Below are 22676 nucleotides of genomic sequence, written 5' to 3' on the forward strand. Positions count from 1 at the left end.
CTAGGCTCTCAGCCACCCGCAGCCGTAACTAGAAGTCGAAACAAAACAAGCGGCTGAGGCGGCGGCGACGGGACGGGGGAGGGGCGCGCCGGAACCGGAACCGACCAGACGCCGGAACCGGAACCGAGAGCGGGTTGCCAGGGCCCTAAGAGGGCTGGCGGCGGCGGCCTCGCTCGGTGAGTGGGACGGGCCGCAACTCGCCTGTCTGGCAGGAGCCAGGGAGGCCGCGACGCGGGCCCCGGGCTGCCTGTTCAAGGTCATGTGCCGTGCCAGTCTCGACTCCTCGAACCCCGCGGCGTACCGGGCCCACCGATGCGGGCGGGGCCGTTACTCTACGCCCATGGTCGGCTTCCTGCCTCCAAGAGGGCTGGCGGCGAGCGAGGGTGGCTTCCTGGAGGAGGTGGTGGAGGGCGCAGGATTTGGAGGCTGGAGCTGAGTCGCAGCCCGGCCAGGGCGCTGGTCTGTAGTCTTTAACCCCGCGCAGCCGTGTAGGCCGACATGGTCTCTAGACAGACTCTTGTCTCGGTGTCGCCGCGAGAATGGGGAGGGACGGGACCTTAAGCTGGGGCCTGGTGCAAAGAGGTGGAGGGTGTCCACCCCTCGGCTCTGGATCTGTCGTCATTGAAGATCCAGCCCACCAGCCCCCCATAGAAGAACGTTCCTCTACCCCCGCCACACATACACGCTGGGGAACACAGAGTAGTCACTGTTTGCTCTGCTCCCGTCTCAGGCCAGGCTTGAAGCTGCCAGGGGTCCTGGATTCATTGTTCATCCCTACCCTTATCTCAATTTTGAGAACTTTATTTTGGATGGAAAAACCGCCCAGAATCTACTGGCGGGTTTGTGGGAAACTGGGTAGGAGGTCGCTAGCCCACTTCTCATGAGTGAGTGGATCTAGGAAGGAAGGGGATGCTGTCTGTTTCAGTCTCAAACTGGATACCCAGCCGGCTTTGGCTCTGGGGCAGGATTGCTGCTGAAAGGGTAGTGTGACAGCTGGATACCCTTTTCACCCCAGCTTTTGCAGTCCCCTCTCTGCTTGGGACAGCAGCTGGAGAGAAAAATCTCTTGGGATGTAGGAAGAAAACCCAAACAGCACATGGAAATAGTTTCAGAGGAAGGTGGGAGTTGGCAGGCAGCAGGTGGAGCCCCTTAACCCCAGGACCTTGCCTGTGCAGTGGTAGCACCTGAATTGGGCCTGTCGTTAGCCACAGAGCCTGGTCCCCTTGCTGCTTGGTTGTCTTCTTTCTGCCTTCCTCCTTCACCTCCTACTTCTCGGGTGGTGACTAAGCAGCCAGTGAGAGTGAGGAAAAGTGAGCACCCTGCTCAGAGTGCCAGCCCTGTGGGCTGGAGCCATGGCTCCTTTCCAGATTGGTGGAGGAGCCTGGTTCCAGGCCATGGCTGCCTTGACCTGGCACCTTCTCAGTGAGGCTCCCATCTTTGTGGGTCTGTATGACAGTCAACTAGGAGTCTCTGCCAGAAGTTGTTGTTGCCACTTGTATTGTTTATTTCTTTTTCAGAATAGTCCAAGAGTGTCCAGGGCCACATTAGGTGGTGAGATATTGCTCTGTAGGGTTAGTTGTATCCTGGGTTGCTGAGCTCTGGTTGTAACCAAGGAGTAAATTGTTGGGCCTTGGTAGTGATCACTGCTTCCTTCTCATTAGGCTGTCAGTTCCTTGTTGGAGAATTTGGCCACAAAGAGTTGCCAAGATAGCTGGGCCAGGAAGAAAGCGCCGTAGCCCTGACCCAGACGCCGTTGCCGACCCCGGGGCACTCTGGCTGTCGACCAAGCGGCTCAAGATGTCTGGTGGGGCCAGCACCACGGGCCCAAGGAGAGGTCCCCCAGGACTGGAGGAGGCCACCAGTAAGAAGAAGCAGAAGGATCGAGCAAACCAGGAGAGCAAGGATGGAGATCCTAGGAGAGGTGAAAGTGGCATTCCCAGAATGTTTGTGGTCTCCTCCTCCTGCCTTTTGAGCATACAGATTGGGGGTTGGGAGATGACAGTTCTTTCTGTGTTGGTCTGATACCAAGAGAAGAACCCACAGCAGGCTGGGTAGAGCCTCAGCTTTGAGGTCTGCATACTTGGCTGAGATACTGAAGATGGTGCTTGGTGGAGTGGTGGGGTCTTGGAGGCTGCCTCCCCATCATCATTTCCCTGTTCTTTTCTTTGTTGTCAGGGTCAGTGTCCTCTCGGGAGGAGCAGGCCAAAGAGGGTGAGTAATGAATTGGCCTTTTGGATGCTAGAGTGCTATGGGTGAGGAGGGCGCACTGGGGCTATAGCCTTCATCTGGAGCAGTCCTGTTAGGGCTGGGTCTGTGGCACCTGCTTGTCCCCATTGGGAGTTTATGGAGACCCTCACAGTCTTGTTGGTGGTACTCCTACAGAGTTGTTGCTTGATTGGAGGCAGAGTGCAGATGAGGTGATTGTCAAGCTGCGTGTGGGAGCGGGTCCCCTGCGGCTGGAGGAGGTGGATGCTGCTTTCACAGACACAGACTGCGTGGTGCGGCTTCCAGGTGTGCCCATCTGCCCTGAGCCCAGCAGTGTATTTGAATCCTCTGATATTCCCCACCACAGTTCACTGCCCTTATTCTATTTCCAGGTGGTCGGCAGTGGGGTGGTGTTTTCTATGCTGAGATAGAAAGTTCTTGCACCAAAGTACAAGCCCGCAAGGGTGGCCTCCTGCAGCTGGCACTGCCCAAGAAGGTGCCTCTGCTCACATGGCCCTCTCTTCTGGTAAGTTCCACAGCAGAGTAGGGTAGGGATACCCAGTGTGGTTGACAGGGCCTGACTGCTGTATCTTTGGTAGAAGAAACCTCTAGGGACCCAGGAGGCGTTGCCAGGGCTGCGGTGTCAGGAGAATGGGCAGGAGCCATCTCCCATTGCCCTGGAGCCAGGCCCTGAGCCCCGGCGGGGTAAACAGGAGGCCCGGAACCAGAAGAGGGCCCAGGGCCGTGGTGAGGTAGGCGCAGGGGCTGGCCCCGGGGCCCAGGCAGGGCCCAGCGCCAAGAGGGCTGTGCATCTCCGCAGAGGGCCAGATGGGGAAGGGTCCAGAGATGGGCCTGTACCCCGGGGCGATGCCCCCCCCTTCTTGGCTGAGACAGCCACCCAGGTGAGAGTGGGGTACCTGTGGGAGATGGGAGGGTAGGGAGATGGACTGCAGTGGGGGGTCACCTGCCAGACCTAGGGCTGATCCTGCCCACAATCTTGCCACAAATAGGCTGAGGCTGAGGAACAGCTCCGGGTACCACCGCTGAACCCCCAGACCTGCCTTTTGGGTTCAGAGGAGAATCTAGCACTCTTGGCAGGAGAGAAGACCGTGTCCCCCAGGAATGATCCAGTCTCCCCAGCCATGGCTCGGAGCAGAGATCCTGAGAAAGGTGACCGTTCCAAAGAGGAGATGGCAGAGGCAGCAGATGCTCTAACTTTGGTGGATGGTAAAGGTGGGGCTGGGGGTGGTAAGCAGAGCCCTAGGTTGGGTTGCAAGGTTGGTGGATGGATAGGGAACAGAACAGCCACAGGCTGGAACCTGTCCTGGGCGGTGCTGAGCTGTGGTTTCAATGTAGAGCCGGAGTCCATGGTGAACCTGGCATTTGTCAAGAATGATTCATATGAGAAGGGCCCGGATTCAGTGGTGGTGCATGTGTACGTGAAAGAAATCTGCAGGGACACTTCTCGAGTGCTTTTCCGCGAGCAAGATTTCACGCTTATCTTCCAGACCAGGTGGGTGGGGTGGCAGGAGACGGGGCAGACAGTGCACTTCAGGCAGGACATTGTATCTCATGCTTTTCTTCCCACCCTTCCTCCTGCCCTGCCCCTGCTCTGCTTCTGCAGGGATGGAAACTTCCTGAGACTACACCCAGGCTGTGGGCCCCATACCATCTTCCGTTGGCAGGTGAAGCTCAGGTGGGTGGTTCCTGGCCCCAGCACTATGCCTGTCCCACCCTGGGCTCCATCTCCCTGGCCCATTTAGCCCAATATCCACTCCACCTAAGTCCCTGAGCTCAGCCTTTCCCCACAGGAACCTGATTGAGCCTGAGCAGTGCACCTTTTGCTTCACGGCCTCTCGAATTGACATCTGCCTCCGAAAGCGGCAAAGTCAGCGCTGGGGGGGCCTGGAGGCCCCAGCTGCACGAGGTCTGCACACGAGCTCCCTTCATCGTCCAGCCCACATAACTCGGACCCTCATCCCCACCACATGCTGCTAACCACCAGCCCCCTCATTCCCCCTTTTTAAGGTGCAGTGGGTGGTGCAAAGGTTGCCGTGCCGACAGGTCCAACCCCTCTGGATTCAACCCCACCGGGAGGTGCCCCCCACCCTCTTACAGGCCAGGAGGAAGCTCGGGCTGTGGAGAAGGAAAAACCCAAGGCTCGATCTGAGGACACGGGGCTGGATGGTGTGGTGGCCCGCACCCCCGTGGAGCATGTAGCCCCAAAGCCAGAGCCACACCTAGCCTCGGTGAGAATCCTGGGTGGGGAGGGCCAAGGTTAGAGGCTGGAGAACCTCAGGGCTGCTCACTCATGCCCCTCCTTGCTTCCACAGCCCAAGCCCACATGTATGGTGCCTCCAATGCCCCACAGCCCTGTGAGCGGAGATAGTGTGGAGGAAGAGGAGGAGGAAGAGAAGAAGGTGTGTTTGCCTGGCTTCACTGGCCTTGTCAACCTAGGCAACACCTGCTTCATGAACAGTGTCATTCAGTCTCTGTCCAATACTCGGGAGCTCCGGGACTTCTTCCACGGTGAGAGCAGGGCCTGGAGCCCAGGGCTGTGGCAGAGGGGAATCTTTTCCCTGCTCACACCTGTACTTGGCTGCTGTCCCTAGACCGCTCCTTTGAGGCCGAGATCAACTACAACAACCCACTGGGGACTGGTGGGCGTCTGGCCATTGGCTTTGCTGTGTTGCTCCGGGCACTGTGGAAGGGCACCCACCATGCCTTCCAGCCTTCCAAGTTGAAGGTGATCTGTGGCCATTCCTACCCCTGGCTAGAGTGGGTGGGGAAGGCTGACCAGCTGGGTACGGGGTGGGTGCTGGGTCTCCGTGCTCACACTTGGCCCCTGCATCCAGGCCATTGTGGCGAGCAAGGCCAGCCAGTTCACAGGCTATGCGCAGCATGATGCCCAGGAGTTCATGGCTTTCTTGCTGGATGGGCTGCATGAAGACTTGAATCGCATTCAGAACAAGCCCTACACAGAAACTGTGGATTCAGATGGGCGGCCCGATGAGGTCAGTCAGGGTTGGGGGCAGAGGTGGGCATATCTCATGCACATCCCAGTCCCCAGGGCTCCTTGATCCTCACCACTCTGCTCCTCAGGTGGTGGCTGAAGAAGCATGGCAGCGGCATAAGATGAGGAATGACTCTTTCATCGTAGACCTGTTTCAGGGCCAGTATAAGTCGAAGCTGGTGTGCCCTGTGTGTGCCAAGGTGTGAAGGGCTCCCCTGGAAAGAGGCTCCTAGCTTGGTCTAGCTAGCTTGGTCAAACTGGGGTTGGAGGCATGTGCATCTTTAGATGCTGTTTGGGCAAAGAAGCTGACGGAGGCCTTCGGCTTCTTTGTGGGCTGCAGAAATCAGGCTGGGTAGGTTTCCTGACTGAGGTTAAAGGGGTGTTTGGGCGCCAAGACAGCGATAAGGTGGGGCAGGGGTATGGGTAGTATTGGGAAGATGTGGGGTACAAGTGAGGGGTAAATTGATAAGTGGTGAGGCTGAACAGGGCCTCGATTGCCAGAAAGACCCTTCTAGTCTCTCTGGTGTTCTCAAACCTGAGAGTTTGCTGGTTGGCTCTGAGGCCCTGAGAGCCATCCGAGTGCCTGGATTGGGCTCCCTGGGTGTGAGCATCCTGTTCCCGACTCCCTGTGCAGCCACCTAGTGCCACTTGTGCGTCCGCAGGTCTCCATCACTTTTGACCCATTCCTCTACCTGCCAGTACCTTTGCCACAGAAGCAGAAGGTTCTCCCCGTCTTCTATTTTGCCCGGGAGCCGCACAGCAAACCCATCAAGGTGAGAAGTAAGCTCCTATTTCTGGGCGATCCCGAAGACCCCGGTCCACCTCCCCCAGGGTCTCTACTCTTGTCACCACAGTTTCTGGTGAGCATCAGCAAGGAGAACTCCAGTGCAAGTGAAGTGTTGGAATCCCTCTCTCAGAGCGTCCACGTGAAGCCTGAGAACCTGCGTCTAGCTGAGGTATATCTGTCTTTCCTCAAGCTCTTACACACATGGATCTGTGTATGTACTTAGGGTGTGCAGTCACATGTGGATGGTTGTTGGCATCCGTGTACATACACACAAATGTGTGTGTGGCTGCACAGTGGTGTGCTAGGGGGTGAGGCTAGGGGGTGAGGCTTTTGGGCTATGTAACAGAAGTCTGTAAGTTCCCAAGGTTCCCATCATCAGTGTTTACTCCTCCTTTGGGTGAGGGCCCTCAACTGCTTTTCTGTCTTCCAATAAGAAGCTGGAGCTGGAGGGCTACCTTTCCCCCCAGCTGTTGTTCTCCCTCCATCCTGCTACTCCCTCGTATTATCCAAGATTTGTGTGCTAGTCTTCCCCTAAGTTTCCTAGCTTCCAGCCTGGAAGTGCTCTTTTCTTTGGGGATAGAAGTGGGAAGGAGCCTCCTCAAATGTGACCCCTCCACTGTAACAGCCATGTTGCAGTCTCAGCAGGACCCCACTAATTGATAGCAGGGTAGAGGCCTTCAGTGTGGTGAAGTGCTGGTTTCACCAGAGTACTGGGTGGGTTGATACTTTCCCTAGTCCTGACTTTCAGGCTCTCTGAAGCACCCGACTGCTTATTTTCTTAGGCACTGAGGCTGGTATCAGCAGAGGCATATGCTGCTTTGGGGCCACAATCCCCACTCTGCTGCCTAGACCCAGGTTCAGGTCCAAGCTTTCTTGTGCCCTGGGGCAGGGCTATAGAAAGGGCTTGTCCTCATATAGGATCTGTGTGTCCTCTGTCCCCAGGTGATTAAGAATCGTTTCCACCGTGTATTCCTGCCCTCCCACTCATTGGACACTGTGTCCCCATCTGACACGCTCCTCTGCTTTGAGCTGCTATCCCCAGAGTTGGCTAAGGAGCGGGTGGTGGTGCTAGAGGTGCAGCAGGTGAGTGAGGACCAACCTGATGGCACAAGGCCCTGTGGGAGGGGGCATTCTCAACCAGGCTGGCCTTGCTGAGCCATACAACCCACCCTAGCGCCCCCAGGTGCCCAGCATCCCCATCTCCAAGTGTGCAGCCTGCCAGCGGAAGCAGCAGTCAGAGGATGAGAAGCTGAAGCGCTGTACCCGGTGCTACCGTGTGGGCTACTGCAACCAGTGAGGACCCCCACGGTCCCCCCGCTTTCCCTCCTCTTCACATTTCATTTGCCACCCTATCTCCTCTCCTCTCATAGAGGCACATGTTTTAAGCCCTCCACCGATCACTCTACTCTGCCAGACTCTGGGGGAGGCGGGGCTGGCATACCCAGTTCCCAAGGCCAGAGGCTAGCCCCCGGTGGAGAGTTAAAAGAGGTGGGGCTAAGGCCCTATTCTTACTTCCTCCTTCTCTCCAGGCTCTGCCAGAAAACCCACTGGCCTGACCACAAGGGTCTCTGCCGCCCTGAGAACATTGGCTACCCATTTCTGGTCAGTGTACCTGCCTCACGTCTCACTTATGCTCGTCTTGCTCAGCTGCTAGAGGGCTATGCCCGGTAAGTGTCTAGAGGTTGGATGAGGGTGTGGTAGTTGGGGGAATAGAGACGCCAGGTAGGCTTGTCAGGATTCTTACTTGCCTTGCTGCCTGTTGCCAGGTATTCTGTGAGTGTATTCCAACCACCCTTCCAGCCTGGCCGCATGGCCTTGGAATCCCAGGGCACTGGCTGTACTACGTTGCTCTCTACTAGCTCCCTGGAGGCTGGGGACAGTGAGAGGGACCCGATTCAGCCGCCTGAGCTCCAGTTGGTGACCCCCGTGGCTGAGGGGGACACAGGGGTCCCTAGGACATGGGCGGCTCCTGATCGGGGCTCTGTGCCCAGCACCAGTGGAGTTTCTTCTGAGGTGCTGGCCAGTGGGCCTGTTGAAGTTGGCTCCTTGCCTGCTGGTGAGAGGATGTCTCGGCCCGAAGGTAAGAGTCTGGTGAAAGGCTCCGCAGCTGGGTAGGGGAGTTTAGTGGGAGCTTGTTTAGGTCCTGGTAGGTAGGGGAGCTCTGATTATATGTTTTTTCACAGCTGCTGTGCCTGGATATCAGCACCCAAGTGAAGCCATAAATGCCCACACCCCTCAGTTCTTCATCTATAAAATTGACACATCTAACCGAGAGCAGCGGCTGGAGGACAAAGGTGTCTGAGGCTATGGGTGGAAGCCATGGGTAGGCTGGGCTGGCCGTTCTCTACAGCTACATGACGCCTCTCCCTGCCCATCTCTAGGAGACACCCCCCTGGAGCTGGGTGAGGACTGCAGCCTGGCTCTAGTGTGGCGGAACAATGAGCGCCTGCAGGAATTTGTGTTGGTAGCCTCCAAAGAGCTGGAGTGTGCTGAGGATCCAGGCTCTGCTGGTGAGGCTGCCCGTGCTGGGCACTTTACTCTGGACCAGTGCCTGAACCTCTTCACTCGGCCTGAGGTGCTGGCGCCTGAGGAGGCTTGGTGAGGATGGGGTGGCAGGCAGGTGGTTGGGCAGGGTGGGGTGGAGATCTGCTGGTCTTAACCTCACCTGTGTCTGCTGTCAGGTACTGCCCACAGTGTAAACAACACAGAGAGGCCTCCAAGCAGCTGCTGCTGTGGCGCTTGCCCAACGTACTCATTGTGCAGCTCAAACGCTTCTCCTTTCGGAGTTTCATTTGGCGTGACAAGATCAACGACCTGGTGGAGTTCCCTGTTCGGTAAGTGATGAACCCTGGTGATGGTAGTCAGGTTATAGGGGGTACCATCCTGGGCACCTGTTGACTCTTTGACCTTTCTCTGGCTGGGACCACAGGAACCTGGACCTGAGCAAGTTTTGCATTGGTCAGAAAGAGGAACAGCTGCCTAGCTACGACCTATACGCTGTCATCAACCACTACGGAGGCATGATTGGCGGCCACTACACTGCCTGTGCCCGCCTGCCCAATGACCGCAGCAGCCAGCGCAGCGACGTGGGTGAGGGCACATGCAGCCAGCAGGATAGGTGGTAGGCGTGGGGGTGCAGGTTATGTTCACACTCTTCCCACTTCACTGTAGGGTGGCGCTTATTTGATGACAGCACGGTGACAACAGTAGACGAGAGCCAGGTCGTGACGCGTTATGCCTATGTACTCTTCTACCGCCGGCGGAACTCTCCTGTGGAGAGGCCCCCCAGGGCAGGTCACTCTGAGCACCACCCAGACCTAGGCCCTGCAGCCGAGGCTGCTGCCAGCCAGGTGAGACGCTGGGGAGGCTTCATAGGCTAGTGAGCCCGATTCATAGACGGGAGGGGGTTCGGCACAGCCTCCTCTCTTCCAGCCATAGGACCCTGGAGCTTTGGGATTTGTGATCTTCTTACATCAGAGTCCTAGTTAGAGGAATCCCCATGCTGTAGTGACACTTGTAAAAGGTGCATGCACAGCAGCACGTTGCTGTTGGCATGCATACAGGCACCCTCTTGGCACAGGCCTACGTAGCTGCTCTGAACCTCACTGGGTAGGATGCTATAAACAGACTGTACCTGACACTCACCCAGCTTTCCTCTGCACCCTCCTCACATGCCAACCAGCCCACAGACTCTCATTTGTCATCACTCCCTTGTTCTGATGTGCACTCAGGACAGGGCCTGTTCAGACTGGCCATGGGCTAGGGTGGCCGCCACCCTCTGAGGTGAGCGTCAGTTCCTGCTGAACCCTAGGGGTCTTCCGTCCCTTATTGACATGGGATGCCAAAGGTCTGGTTGGTGGGCACTGCTGCATCTCTCTTTGGACTTGTTTCCTCCTTGCTGCCCTCTTCTCCCTTGAGCCCTCTCTGCTCAGATGCAGAGGAATCCCAGTAGAGGACAGTGGTCACAGTCTATTGGGACATGGGTGGGAGGGAGCCAGATTACTCAGGTTGACAGCTCTATCCTCCATGAGCTCCTCTGTGGGAACCCTGGGCTGAAAAACTGACTAGCTAACCATCCCCCTCCGATCTCCACGAGAAGCTGCATGTCAGTTGGGAAGCTTTTTGAGGGAGCCAAAATGCTGTCAAGATTCGCCTGCCCTGGTGCTCTGTCTAGACAACTCTGCAAATGGCCCATTTGGCTCCCACCTGCCCACCTCCCTGCTGCTTGACTTGGGATGTGTAAGGAGTTAGTGCCAGTAGTCTTGGGTGGGAGCATCATGGCCAGGGGACACTGGGTCCCTCCCTACCCTCCTGCCCCAGGTGCTGATGGCCGTTTCCACACACTGTAGGCTTCCCGGATTTGGCAGGAGCTGGAGGCCGAGGAGGAACCGGTACCTGAGGGGCCTGTGCCCCTGGGTCCCTGGGGGCCCCAAGACTGGGTGGGCCCCCCACCACGTGGCCCTACCACACCAGATGAGGGCTGTCTCCGGTACTTTGTTCTGGGTACCGTGGCAGCTTTGGTGGCCCTCGTGCTCAACATGTTCTATCCTCTGGTATCCCAGAGTCGCTGGAGATGAGCTCGACTGCAGGCAGCAGCTGTGAGCTGGCCCACCTGCCTGCCCATCAGGCAATGCCTGCCTCTGTGGTGGGGACCAATTCTGGGCTTGGGCCTCAGTGTGTGCGTCTGGTGGGTGAGGGTGGGGATTGTGGCTCCTGCCGGGACAGAGCATCTAGGGTGGGTATCCGTCCAGCTGTTTGTCCATTCATCCTGCTGCTCTGACCTGTGGCATGGGGCTTAGTCCTGCCCAAGCAGCTTCCTGTATTTCAAGTGTTAATAAAGCGAGACTGTTCAGGCCCGATCTCGTCTCTCTGTCTCAACGCCGCTGCTGTCTGCGCCTGCCTTGGGGCCCTCCCTTGGGTGCCGGGGCTCTGAGCCAGCACCCCCGGGATGCCAGGCAGCATACTGGGCAGCCCCCAACCCCTGTCCTCATATTCTGTTGCAGGGACTAGGCCCTGGCCAGGCCCCCGAGGTGGCCCCCACGCGGACAGCCCCTGAACGCTTCGCCCCCCCTGTGGACCGCCCAGCCCCCACCTACAGCAACATGGAGGAGGTCGATTAGCAGGTCCCTGGCTGGTGGGGGAGGTGGGGACTGGGTTTGGGGAATCTCCCACAGAGGGCCAGCTCTTTGCCGCTTCTCCTTCGCTAACCCAGAGGACACTGGCTTCATCAGTGGGGGTTGGGGGTGTGATTGAGGTGGGAACCTCACAGGTTGGGCCCTTTTGTCAGTTTGACCCTCCCAACCAGTGGACCTTGGCTTCTCCAGCCACTCCCAGTGCCGCGTGATTTCTCAGTTGTACCTTCAATTCTTTCTGACTCGCACCATAAACGTTATATAATTTTATTCTAAAAATTGTAATTTTTTTTTTTTTGCATTTTGGAAGTGATTGCTGCTGTTTAAATATATTTTAAAAATAAATGATAAATAAGCAGACTTAGTGACTATGATGCACCAGGTGCTGTGGCCACCTCTCCCCATCGAGAGGGGAGGTGTGTGTGTGTGTGTGTGTGTGTGTGTGTGTGTGTGTGTGTGTGTGTGTGTGTGTGTGTGTGTGTGTGTGTGTGTACACATGTATGTATATAGGTAGGTGTATTAAAGACCCTGAAAGTGCTCTGGTCTGAGTAGAGATGGTGGGGTCCCACTGTAGCCCCTGTGGGTCATGAAGCCCCGAGTGCCATCAGCTTTCTGGGGCCTACCTGCTGCCCTTTGATCCCACCAGTTCTGGGTCTCATATGGAGGCAGCTATAGTGGACATCACTGTCAATATCTTCTACCTAAAGGATGGGTGAATACCCCATGAGGCTCCAGAAGTTGAGGTAAAAGGTGCAGGCACTGGAGTAGCCTGGAGCTGACTGCCAGACACGTCAGGGAGGACTTGTTAGGGAACAGGAAGCACTGGGAGTATTGCCTTCCTCCTTTCCTAGTATCAGGTTTTTCTTTGCTGTAGCCTGAGCACCATCTGGATCTCTTAGTGGAGAACAGAGCAGGGGAAAAATGCTGTGGTGAGAGAGACCCTGCTCCACAAGGAGGATAGGCAGAGAGACCGGAGCTCATCTTGGCTGCTTTCATATGGAGGGAGGTTGCAGGGTCCTGGCGGGCCATTTCTTCCCTGGAGTCCCTGAGACCTTGGCTCCTGGCCATTGCCCCAGGCTGTTCACCCATAGTGGGTCTGCAGTCTTGTCCTAGTTTCAGAGCCCCTGTGACCTTGTGAGAAGCTTCCTTGACTCTCTTCATGGATAATGTTGCTTCTTCCTCTGTCCAATTGCTTGGAGGTAAGGATGGGTGTCTCCAGCTGGAGGAGATGGGGACCAGAGGTACTCATGAGGCGAGTGTTAAGATAAAGCCAGAAAGAGTATAAGGCAGGCAGCGGTGGTACAGGATCCTGGCAGCCCTGTAAGTCCATCCCTGTCCCAAGCCTCTGGGGCCAGTTATACAAGAAGGTTAGCATGTGGGCCTTGCTACTACCCTTTAGCCTTGGCTGGAGTTAGGGGGGGCAGTGAGCAGAGGGAGCTCTTGGAGAAAGCTACCCCCGTGACCAGTGTTGGCTTTTCTCTATGGGAACAACAGCACAAGGGCCGTAGTGGGGTTGCTGGCTGGGGGGTGGGGCTGGGGTTGGAAGCCTGGAGAGCTGGGTGTGAGAACCTGCAGAAATGGTGGAATTGCAAGATGACTGCCATTGGCTGGCATACTGTGGGAGGGCCTGCTAGGTATGGTGTACAACAGGATTGTGCTGGGTCTTTACTGTGTGCAGCTCCAAGTGTCTAGCCACTGGGGGTCTGCCTGTATTGGATGCACTGATCAAGGGGCTCCGTCCATCCCTGATCTGCTGCTGTTGTGTCTGCCATATAACCTTTCTGTGGCATCTGCACTGTGGCTCTACTGCCTGTGTGCTGTCAGTTTATGCCCCGGGACCCTGCTTCTTCCCATGCCACAGCTGGGCCTTGCAGGCTGTTGCCTGGCTTTTCTCCTTGTGATCATCTTTTTCTTGATTTTCTTTGAAGTGGTGCCAAGGGCTCATGCAAACTAGCCAGCCCCTGGGCTGGGCCATAAAATTTCATGATTCTGTCCTAAGTCCTAGGGCTCCAGAGGACTGGCTAGCCTGCCACTGCCTCTGGTGGCATTCTCGGTAGCACTGGTGGGGCTACCACTTCATCCTGTGACATGGAGCCACAAGGTCCACAGCGTAGGCACCATGAGAGAACCAGAAAAGGGGTTAGTCCCTGACTCCATTGAGGGGGCCATCACCAGACCTGCAGGACTCAGTGATGGTGGTGATGGTGCTGTAATAAATCCTTTGGTGGCATCAGGTACAGAGGGGACAGTGGATGTGGCAGGCACTCTTCAGCATAGGCACCTTTGTAGTGGGCTAGGCACCTGTAGCTGTAGACTCAGCATAGGGCTGGTGTGGCTGAGGCTCCCCTTCTTGGTGCCTGTCTATGGCACCACTGTACTGCATCCCCTGCTCAATCCCCTACACCTAGTTGGCCTTGCCTGGGCTGAACATCAAGCTGGTGTCATGGGGAGCCAAGACACAGGACAAGACTTAGATATTGATAGAGTGTGTGGCACTGGGAAGAACCTGGATGTGGTCATCATGTGGGACCCAGATGTAGGCCCAGAAATGAAACTTGGTCATTAGTGGGATATAGCCACAAAGCAGGACACAGAATATGGATAGATTGCAGTCAGAATCCTGCCCAGTTCTTGAAGGTACACGAGTATTAGTGACACCAAAGCCTCAAAGAGCCTGAGTTCCAATCCCAAATTTGGGGATCTCTTCACCATGCTAGCAGCTCCAGTTCCACAAAGAAAACAGACTGTTCTGTTTTAGCCCCATTCTCAGCAGGTCCTAGAAGTCCAGTGAGAGACGGTGGCGAGACCCTCCCAAGCACAATAGGTATCCTCAAGACAGTATTTCATCTGCCCCACCCTATCCCAACTTCAGTAAAATGCCTTGTCAAACACTTGCAGATGGTTTTCAAGGTCTAACTTGCTGGTGGTTTTCGTGACATTTGCATGCTTTGATAGGGGAGGGTAATTGTGACAGAAGATTTTAAAACCAAATCATTACAGAACATCTACGAGGTGCTTCCTGGCCCAAACCCCTCTCTCTCCTGACCAGGTGTGTCTAGGTGGGCGCCTGAAAAGTGCCAGACTTACAGAGCCCGCGCTTTATCTTGACTGGATTTCCCGGGCTTCATTTAGCTCAACTGTTTCCATGACAACTCCAAAGCTGTTAAGTCAGAAATGTGATAGGGACTCGCAATTGCTCCCAACAACGGAACTAGGATGGTCCCAAGGTTCCCAGGGCTGAAGGAAAAAAAATGGAAAAGCAAAGGGCCATGCCTGCTTCTACCTCCTGCTTCTGTGCTGAGCACCTTCCCTCCAGGTCGGCGGCAAATCTCCCTTAAAGTCCTATCGCCCTCTACCCCTTAACCTCCGCAAGAGACCGCGAGCGCAAAGACGGAAGTGAAGCGCCCGGAAAGGCGGGTTTGGGCCGGCTCTGCCTTTTAAAGGGCGCTGAAGACCCTGGCGAGCCCGCCCCCTCCCTTCAGGAAAGCTACCATTGGCTTTCCCTGGCGGCTTCGCTCTCTTATTGGTCAGTGGGCTAATGCCAACGTGCAGATTGGCCCCAAAGTTTTCTTTCGGTTTCCGGTGTGCCAGCGATGGCGGCCCTGGACTCCCTGTCGCTCTTCACCGGCCTTGGCCTGAGCGAGCACAAGGCCCGGGAGACGCTCAAGAACACGGCTCTGAGCGCGCAGCTGCGCGAGGCGGCGACCCAGGTGCGAGTCCCTCTGTCCTTGGCCCGGGCTGCCGACTGTGCCCCAAAGCTGGGCTGGGTCCCGATCCCGATCCTGACCTACCAAACTTGTCTAACTCAGGCTTTTCTTACTGGGCGTGGGGCTTCTCTCCTGAATCTCCTCGGACTCCCAGGCGCAGCAGACTCTGGGCTCCACCATCGACAAAGCCACCGGAACCCTGCTCTATGGCTTGGCATCCCGACTCAGGGATCCCCGGCGTCTCTCTTTTCTTGTGAGCTATGTAGCCAATAAGAAGATCCACACCGAGCTCCAGCTGAGCGGTGAGACCCCTGCCTGTCCTCCCACTTCCACTTCCAACTCCTCCCTTTAGCCAAGACCGCTGTCTGCCCTTTCTGTCAAGTGCCCCAGCATTCTCTAGATGCTTCATACTGCACTCCTCTGTAAACCCAGGCCCTGGCACTTTAGGATGGAGAGGGCCACCCCTGGTGAGACTGACTGGAGAATAGTGTAGGTCTGAGGGAAAGCCTCTTAACTGTGGTCTCAGGGCTTCTCTAGGGTGGTGGTGCAAGGCTTAACCCCTGAGGAGGCAAAACTGTGATTGGGGTTTCATCGGGGTAGGTAAGGCCTTGTCTACCTACTTCTTGGAGCTGTGATGTCACTCACTGATTCTTCTTTCTCAGCTGCCCTTGAGTATGTGCGAAGTCATCCCCTGGACCCCATCAACACCCAGGACTTTGAGCAGGAATGCGGTGTGGGTGTCATGGTGACCCCAGAGCAGATTGAGGAGGCTGTGAGTCTTTCCTTAGGCATTGTGTACCTCCTTAGTGCTGATCCTGGAAAGGAGTGGCTCATCTTCTTCACCCAGGCAGACCCAGGGTGAGACTGTGGGTGCCTAGTGCATTTCTGAAGAACGCTTTTCTGAGCCACATTGGTTTGGCTTTCTTGCAGGTGGAGGCTGCCATAAATCGCCACCGGCCCCAACTCTTGGAGGAACGTTATCGTTTCAACATGGGACTGCTGATGGGTGAGTAGGGCCTGTGTCAGGGGACTATATTGTTCTCTCTGGTCATGCCTTCTTTTCTGGGTGTAAGTGAGAGAAGAGGGAGGAATAGAGCATCTTAAAAGTGGTCTGGTTGGGGGGGTGGTGGTGTGCCTGGGTGGCTTAGTCAGTTGAGTGTCTGACTCTTGATTCCGGCTCTGGTCATGATGTCACAGTTTGTGAGCACAGAGCCTGCTTGGGATTCTCTCTCTCCTCTCTCTCTGCCCCTTTCCCCTCTCAAATAAACAAACATTAAAAACAAAACAAAAAACAGTGGTCAGGCTGATCCCAGGCTCTGATTCTTGAGGTCAACCAGGACCTTTTCAAGGAAGGAGGGTGGGAAGTGTCCTTCTTGGCCTTTCTGCAGCTCTTTGTGCCCATGTTTCTAGGAGAGGCTCGGGCTGTGCTCAAGTGGGCAGATGGCAAAATGATCAAGCACGAAGTGGACATGCAGGTGGGCAACTCCTTGAGCTGAAGCAGGCAAAGACCCTGCCATGGACAGTGCCTAAAGTCCACTGAGGGGTAATTGGGAGTGGGAGGGGAAGAGACCCTGTCCATATTCTGATGGTGGATAGTAGAGCCTGGTGTGGAGGGGCAACACCTTGGTGGGCAGTGAGAGTCTTGGGCCTCTGGATTGTGCCTGATTTGGGGTGAGTTTCTTTTCTCTGGACTTAAGTTGCCTTATATTGTAAATAGGGGTGATAAATTGCCTTATATTGTAATAGGGGTGCCTTCATCTCAGGATGATGGCATAGAATCACAAGAAGCTGATGGCTGAGGTAGATTGTTACCTTGATGCTGAGCCTACAGTTACTCTCTGTAAATGGCAGTTTTTGTTACCTGTTTTGCTACCAGTTTTTGGACTCTCAGGGGGTCAGAGCATTTGAGGCCAGCAAAACCATGTGAGGATTAGAAGTGGGATGGGCTAGGTAGGTTTTTCAAGGCAGTGCTTGTAGGCAGGCCAGGAAGCCCTTAGGTGGGTGGGCAGGTTCCGTCAGGTGCTTCTTGAAAGAGAACACTCCTGTTTCAGCCCTGACTCTGGTTTTTGCTCAGGTCCTTCACCTTCTGGGGCCCAAGACGGAGAATGATCTAGAGAAGAAGCCCAAGGTGGGGCTGAGTATGGTCCTGGGTCCCTGGGGATGAGGTGGGGTGGGCTGAGACTTTAGGCTGGGGAAGGGAGTACGTGACTCCAGTGATCCCAAGACCAGGAGAGACCCTGACCCAATTTCTGGGCTTCTTTCAGGTGTCAAAACCTCGGCCAGAAGAAAAAGACCGGAGGACAGCAAAGGATGTGGTAGAGAATGGTGAGAGGCTTGAGATTCCTGTCTGATTCAGCTCCCTGACTTCTGGGCTTTCACCTGATGGGTCCTTACAGCCCAGTCTCCTCAGGCCATTAGCATACTCATCACCCTGCCTTCTGCTGCCAGACTGGAATTCCTGGTGTTTCCTTTGTTCCCATTACCCAGAGACTAGTATGAGGAGAACTGAGAAGTCTGGCTCTGTATCTCTTATCTCTGTGGTTAGGGAAAGAGGGGCCCGCTTGGTTCTATTCTGGTTGCAGGATGTAGGTAGTACTGAGAGGCAACACCCTGAGCTGAATGGGATAGTTAGCTGTGTTTAGAGGATCAGAGGATTAAGTTTTCCTTGTTCTATTCTTCACAGGTGAGGCTGCTGGTCAGACCCTGTCTCTGATGGAGCAGCTCCGAGGGGAGGCACTTAAGTTCCACAAGCCTGGTGAGCAGGCAAATCAAAACCCTGGGGAGGGTGAGCAACTCTTACATCCAGAGTACGGAGCATTGGGCTGCAGCCCAGTCCTCAGGCTTATTATGGCCCTGGCAGGTGAGAACTACAAAACCCCAGGCTATGTGACCACTCCACATACCATGGATCTACTGAAGCAGCACCTGGAGATCACTGGAGGACAGGTGTGTGGAAGTACTGCAGGAAAGTTAGTGCCATCAACACTTGCCAGAGGGCCTGGGCTGCTTTCATGCTGCCCCATCCAACCTATCACCAGAGCCTCCCTGGCAAGGGGCATCTGTTGCTTTATAGTAGTCTTGAGTTCTGGTTTAATTTCTCTGTTCCCATTTTCTTTATCTCAGGTACGTACCCGGTTCCCACCAGAACCTAATGGAATCCTGCACATAGGACATGCCAAAGCCATCAATTTCAACTTTGGCTATGCCAAGGTGAGTGTGTGGGAATCTGGCAATCAGGTGACCACTTGCTGCTCCCTTGATTGGATACCAGAAAAGTGTCCTTGCCTTTCCTTCTGCTCCTATAATGTTCCCAGAGCAGACAAAGGCCATGGAGGAGAATCACGTATGTGATAGGTAGCTAGGAATCCATTGGGCTTATTGGGAAAAAGTTCTGGGTGAGACAGTGAGTTCAGCTTTGGGGAAATGCCCAGTGCAACCCCTCAGGCTTAGAAAGAGGCTGTTTGGAGTTGATGTAAGATTCCTTGTTTAAGGTATTTCGATACAGAGGATGAATGAAACTCCTGAAGGCATTTCAATTCTGACCTGGGAGAGCTCAGTTCAACGAGTTGGATTTTGGGAGCTGATGATGTGAGAATTCACACATTCTGTGACTCTCCTAGGCCAACAATGGGATCTGTTTTCTGCGCTTTGATGACACCAATCCTGAGAAGGAGGAAGCAAAGTTCTTCACTGCCATCTGCGACATGGTGGCCTGGCTGGGTATGGGCTGGGCAAGGCCTGGGAAGAAAGACCTGGTGGTCTTTCTTGGGCTATGGCTTGCCATTGGGTATCCCTGGTTGGATGTTCACATTGTGTCTTTTTCTGCCCCAGGTTATACACCTTACAAGGTGACATATGCCTCTGACTATTTTGACCAGCTGTATGCCTGGGCTGTGGAGCTCATCCATAGGTGAGGCCAGGTCCCTGATGTAGAGCCAGGCAGGCTGCCCAGGACATAGCTATCTTGGGTGCTTACACCTTTTCCCCATAGGGGCCAAGCGTATGTGTGCCACCAGAGAGGAGAGGAGCTCAAAGGCCACAACTCCCTGCCCTCACCCTGGAGGGACCGTCCTATAGAGGAGTCACTGCTGCTCTTTGAGGTGGGATTTGGGGGGTGGGGGAAGCAGCTGGATCTTTGTGGGTAGGATGCTGAGAAAGAGATGCCTCTGTGCTGGGAGGCAGCCTGAGGCCTTGCTCCTGTCAGGCAATGCGCAAGGGCAAGTTTGCAGAGGGTGAGGCCACACTGCGGATGAAGCTGGTGATGGAGGATGGCAAGATGGACCCTGTGGCCTATCGAGTCAAGTACACACCACACCATCGCACGGGGGATACCTGGTGGGTGTGAGCATGGGGTGGGGCTGTGGAGTTGTAGAGTGGGGTGGTGGGCCATGGGTAGGGCAGAGTGGGGTTGGATGGTGGGGCCCATTGCCTATGCCCTGCAGGTGCATCTATCCCACCTATGACTACACACACTGCCTCTGTGACTCCATCGAGCACATCACCCACTCACTCTGCACCAAGGAATTCCAGGCCCGGTGAGGGAGCTGGGCCCATGGGTGGGTAGGGCCAGTGGGATTCTAGTAGCCCTTCCTGTGGTCTCTGTCTGGTCTGAGGTGGCCAGACCTGATTCTACCTTCCCACCCCAGACGCTCTTCCTACTTCTGGCTGTGCAATGCATTGGATGTGTATTGCCCTGTTCAGTGGGAGTATGGCCGTCTCAACCTTCACTATGCTATTGTGTCTAAGAGGAAGATTCTCCAGCTTGTGGCAGCTGGTGCTGTGCGGTAGGTGTAATCGTTTGCCTCATTATATGTTGGCGGTACTAGTGGCATGTACTGCCAAAGGGCTTTTCACCACCTCCTTGCCCACAGGGATTGGGACGACCCACGGCTCTTCACGCTCACAGCTTTACGTCGGCGGGGCTTCCCACCTGAGGCCATCAACAACTTTTGTGCTCGGGTATAGCCCAGTGGGTTTGGTGGGCAGGTAGGGATTGAGGACAGCATTTGCGGTGTTGCTGACTGATGCTGATCTTTTCTGCTAGGTGGGGGTGACAGTGGCACAGACCACAATGGAACCCCATCTGCTAGAAGCCTGCGTGCGTGATGTGTTGAATGACACAGCCCCACGGGCCATGGCTGTGCTGGAACCATTACAGGTCATCATTACCAACTTTCCTGCTGCCAAGGTAGGTATGCCTCAATGTGTGCATGCGTGCGTGCGTGTGTGCGTGTATGTGTGTTGGGGGTGGTGCACCTGGGTCTGGGCATGGGGGGGTCTCAGTGCCTAGTGTGACTCAGACACCTATCTCCTGCTATAGTCCTTAGACATCCAGGTGCCCAACTTCCCGGCTGATGAGACCAAGGGCTTCCATCAGGTTCCCTTTGGACCCATAGTCTTCATTGAAAGGACTGACTTCAAGGAGGTAAGTGGGTGTGGAGGGTACTGTTTGCTGCTAAGCCCCGTCCTGAGGTCCCTTTATCCTCTTCTGTCAGCCCACCTACTTCTTACTTCAGATGAGTCAGTCCCTGCCAGACATAGAGATGGGGGAGAAGCCTCTTGTACCTATTTGACCCATTCAGTCTCTTGTGTCTGCATCACTTCCTACCTCTAGGAGCCAGAACCAGGCTATAAGCGCCTGGCGTGGGGCCAACCTGTGGGCCTGAGGCATACAGGCTACGTCATCGAGCTGCAGCATGTTGTCAAGGTGAGAGCTGGCTGCAGTCTTCCTACCTCAGTGCTTGCTGCAGGGAGGATCTGGGTACGTGCAGCTTCCAGTCCTTTTAGTGGTTCCCAGGTCTAATTGCAGGCCCCTTGACTTCCAGGGTCCCAGTGGCTGTGTAGAGAGCCTGGAGGTAACTTGTAGACGGGCAGATGCTGGAGAAAAGCCCAAGGCCTTTATTCACTGGGTGTCACAGCCTCTGACATGTGAAATTCGCCTCTATGAGCGACTGTGAGTGAACAGAGCTGGGGTGCAGGCAGATACAAGATGGGCATTGCCTGCTGTGGCTACCCAGCTGGAGTCTGACCTTCATTCTGGCTGCAGATTTCAGCACAAGAACCCTGAAGATCCTGCTGAAGTGCCTGGTGGATTCTTAAGTGACCTGAACCCGGTAGGCTCCTGGGGTGTAAGGTGAGGGTGGTGGGTCTCCCTGGCTGGATGGCCACCTGAGTTCCCTGCCCACAGGCATCGCTACAAGTGGTGGAGGCAGCGTTAGTGGACTACTCTGTGGCCCTGGCAAAGCCCTTTGACAAGTTCCAGTTTGAGCGGCTTGGCTACTTCTCCGTGGATCCAGACAGCTGCCAGGGACAGGTGCTTTTTACCTGCTTGCCCTTTCTACAACAATGCACTTGTGGCAGCCATTTACTGTGGCATTTACTTTGCCAACATTCCCTTAGTTAACTGAGTTGGGGTTCATGTTTTACTGATGAGGAAATGGGTTCAGAGGTCCATGCACAAAATTTTGTATGGACCCTGGCTTTCTTACTCCTCAAGGTGTAGGGGTCAGCCATAGTGGTGGTTATAATCCTTATAAAATGGAGGCCCAGAGCCATCAGTCTCCTACTCACAATCATAAAGTTATTGAGAACCTGAGTGTTCTGACCCTCAGCTCCTCAGGGACGAGGTGAGGGTAGGGTCCAGTGAGGTCTGGGCCTTCTAGTCTGGTTCTGGCTTGGTTGTCATTCTTCCCCCTCTGCCATCCAGCTTGTCTTCAACCGGACTGTCACACTGAAGGAGGACCCAGGAAAGGTGTGAGCTGTAAGGAAGCCTCATGGACCTACCTCATCCTTCTGGAAGCTAGGGGTACCCAGACTCCATGTCAATAAAGAACAGCTAAATTCCCTGGAGTCTGTGTGTTATCTGTCTGCACTTCCAATCTCTGAGGACCTTAGAGATTTGCTGGGGGTAGGGAGGAGGTGCAATGCACACTGAGCAATATGAACAGCTCTGAAACCACTGTTGCATTTCTAGCGCTCAAGGGCAGGCGCCTGGGCCTGCCTGATTTGAAATCCTCTGCATCTGGTCTGAGGCACTGGCAGGATCTGGGTGTTGTTCCACTGTTAGGAACCTTGTGCTAGAGGGATCTGGAAGGTTTGTGTCTGCCTGTGTGCCTAGGCAGATGAAAACAGACTTGGTTCTCCATCCAGTCATTCAGCAAATAATTATCGAGTACCTACTATGTGCCAGGCACAATGAGACGAGGAAGACTTCTGTGGTTTGCCTTCTAAGAGGACCACCTAGTTGGGGAGACAGAGGGTGGCTAGGCACTGTGCAAGAGAGATCTCCCTGGGGACTGCAAGGCTGGAGGAAATTCCTGACCCAAGTCTGTGCCTCAGACTACTCTCAAGAAGTGACTCCTTAGGGAACCCCTAAGGACCAAGATGTTTGCCAGGGCAGGAGAAACAAGTGCAAGGGCCCTGAGGCCCTTTAAAGGAAGTCTACAGGAGAATGGTTGCCCTCTGGGGCAGTGTGGGCTACGAGTGAGGCCCACGTGTGCCTGCAGCTTTAACACCCTCCACATTTTCCCTGTATACAAACACAAGCCTACCCAAGGCCTGCTTTAAGGTGGACTGGGTTGCGGAAGGCTGGATTAGGATGACAGCAGATTGAAAAGGGGGTTCCCAAATGTTAAGGACTCCTGCTGGAGAGTGACTAAGGCCTTACCAGGTAGCATTATGGTATGGGGGCGCAGGGCCTAGATCTGGGGCTATGGGCGCTACCTTAAGCAAGAGACCGGGCCCCGCCCCACATGGGGCTGCGCAACTGAAGGAGGCCTGGGATGGCTGCTGAAGGTTGGTCCAGAGAGCAAGCTTCGAGCCCCAACCAGCCC

At 55.2% G+C, this 22676-nt stretch overlaps 2 protein-coding genes across 18 annotated transcripts; both read left to right on the forward strand.

The window, feature by feature from the left end:
* Positions 1–3: 3 nt before the first annotated feature.
* On the forward strand, positions 4–11497 carry USP19 (ubiquitin specific peptidase 19). Of its 16 annotated transcripts, none has more exons than XM_086698232.1 (27): positions 4–176; positions 1662–1921; positions 2176–2211; positions 2383–2511; positions 2598–2731; positions 2808–3107; positions 3216–3438; positions 3562–3718; positions 3830–3901; positions 4017–4132; positions 4234–4454; positions 4539–4734; positions 4818–4951; positions 5061–5219; positions 5308–5418; positions 5881–5991; positions 6073–6174; positions 6948–7088; positions 7180–7298; positions 7535–7672; positions 7772–8085; positions 8189–8299; positions 8387–8603; positions 8687–8839; positions 8935–9095; positions 9177–9355; positions 10355–10864. In XM_086698232.1, the coding sequence occupies exons 2-27, from the start codon at positions 1798–1800 to the stop codon at positions 10580–10582; spliced, it is 4086 nt and encodes a 1361-aa protein (XP_086554358.1). In that variant the 5' UTR covers positions 4–176; positions 1662–1797; the 3' UTR covers positions 10583–10864. The 16 variants fall into 16 exon arrangements, with proteins under 16 accessions (XP_086554358.1, XP_086554364.1, XP_086554356.1 ...); XM_086698238.1 differs by having other exon boundaries at positions 3216–3432; positions 4240–4454; XM_086698230.1 differs by having other exon boundaries at positions 5–176; positions 2805–3107.
* A 3194-nt stretch (positions 11498–14691) lies between these two features.
* On the forward strand, positions 14692–21693 carry QARS1 (glutaminyl-tRNA synthetase 1). 2 transcript variants are annotated; one of them, XM_025916576.2, is made up of 24 exons: positions 14692–14847; positions 14999–15146; positions 15507–15616; positions 15775–15850; positions 16255–16319; positions 16919–16972; positions 17109–17169; positions 17528–17599; positions 17705–17790; positions 17968–18054; positions 18465–18564; positions 18676–18754; positions 18836–18944; positions 19049–19179; positions 19287–19379; positions 19491–19628; positions 19716–19803; positions 19889–20032; positions 20165–20269; positions 20459–20551; positions 20670–20797; positions 20891–20957; positions 21032–21157; positions 21551–21693. In XM_025916576.2, exons 1-24 carry the CDS (start codon positions 14731–14733, stop codon positions 21599–21601), a joined length of 2328 nt encoding a protein of 775 aa, XP_025772361.1. In that variant the 5' UTR covers positions 14692–14730; the 3' UTR covers positions 21602–21693. The 2 variants fall into 2 exon arrangements, with proteins under 2 accessions (XP_025772361.1, XP_086554374.1); XM_086698248.1 differs by having other exon boundaries at positions 17528–17790.
* Positions 21694–22676: the final 983 nt, after the last annotated feature.

This window comes from Puma concolor, chromosome A2, assembly GCF_028749965.1.
Source record: "Puma concolor isolate L17-30 chromosome A2, mPumCon1.1.hap2, whole genome shotgun sequence".
NCBI lineage: Eukaryota > Metazoa > Chordata > Mammalia > Carnivora > Felidae > Puma > Puma concolor.

Coding starts and splice junctions, on each gene's coding strand:
- QARS1 (XM_086698248.1), top strand. CDS start 14,731: ATGGCGGCCCTGGACTCCCTGTCGCTCTTCACCGGCCTTGGCCTGAGC. Junction 14,848..14,998: donor TGCGCGAGGCGGCGACCCAG/GTGCGAGTCCCT, acceptor TCGGACTCCCAG/GCGCAGCAGACTCTGGGCTC. Junction 20,958..21,031: donor TCTTAAGTGACCTGAACCCG/GTAGGCTCCTGG, acceptor CCCTGCCCACAG/GCATCGCTACAAGTGGTGGA.
- USP19 (XM_086698230.1), top strand. CDS start 1,798: ATGTCTGGTGGGGCCAGCACCACGGGCCCAAGGAGAGGTCCCCCAGGA. Junction 2,512..2,597: donor CTGCGTGGTGCGGCTTCCAG/GTGTGCCCATCT, acceptor TTCTATTTCCAG/GTGGTCGGCAGTGGGGTGGT. Junction 3,108..3,215: donor TGGCTGAGACAGCCACCCAG/GTGAGAGTGGGG, acceptor TGCCACAAATAG/GCTGAGGCTGAGGAACAGCT.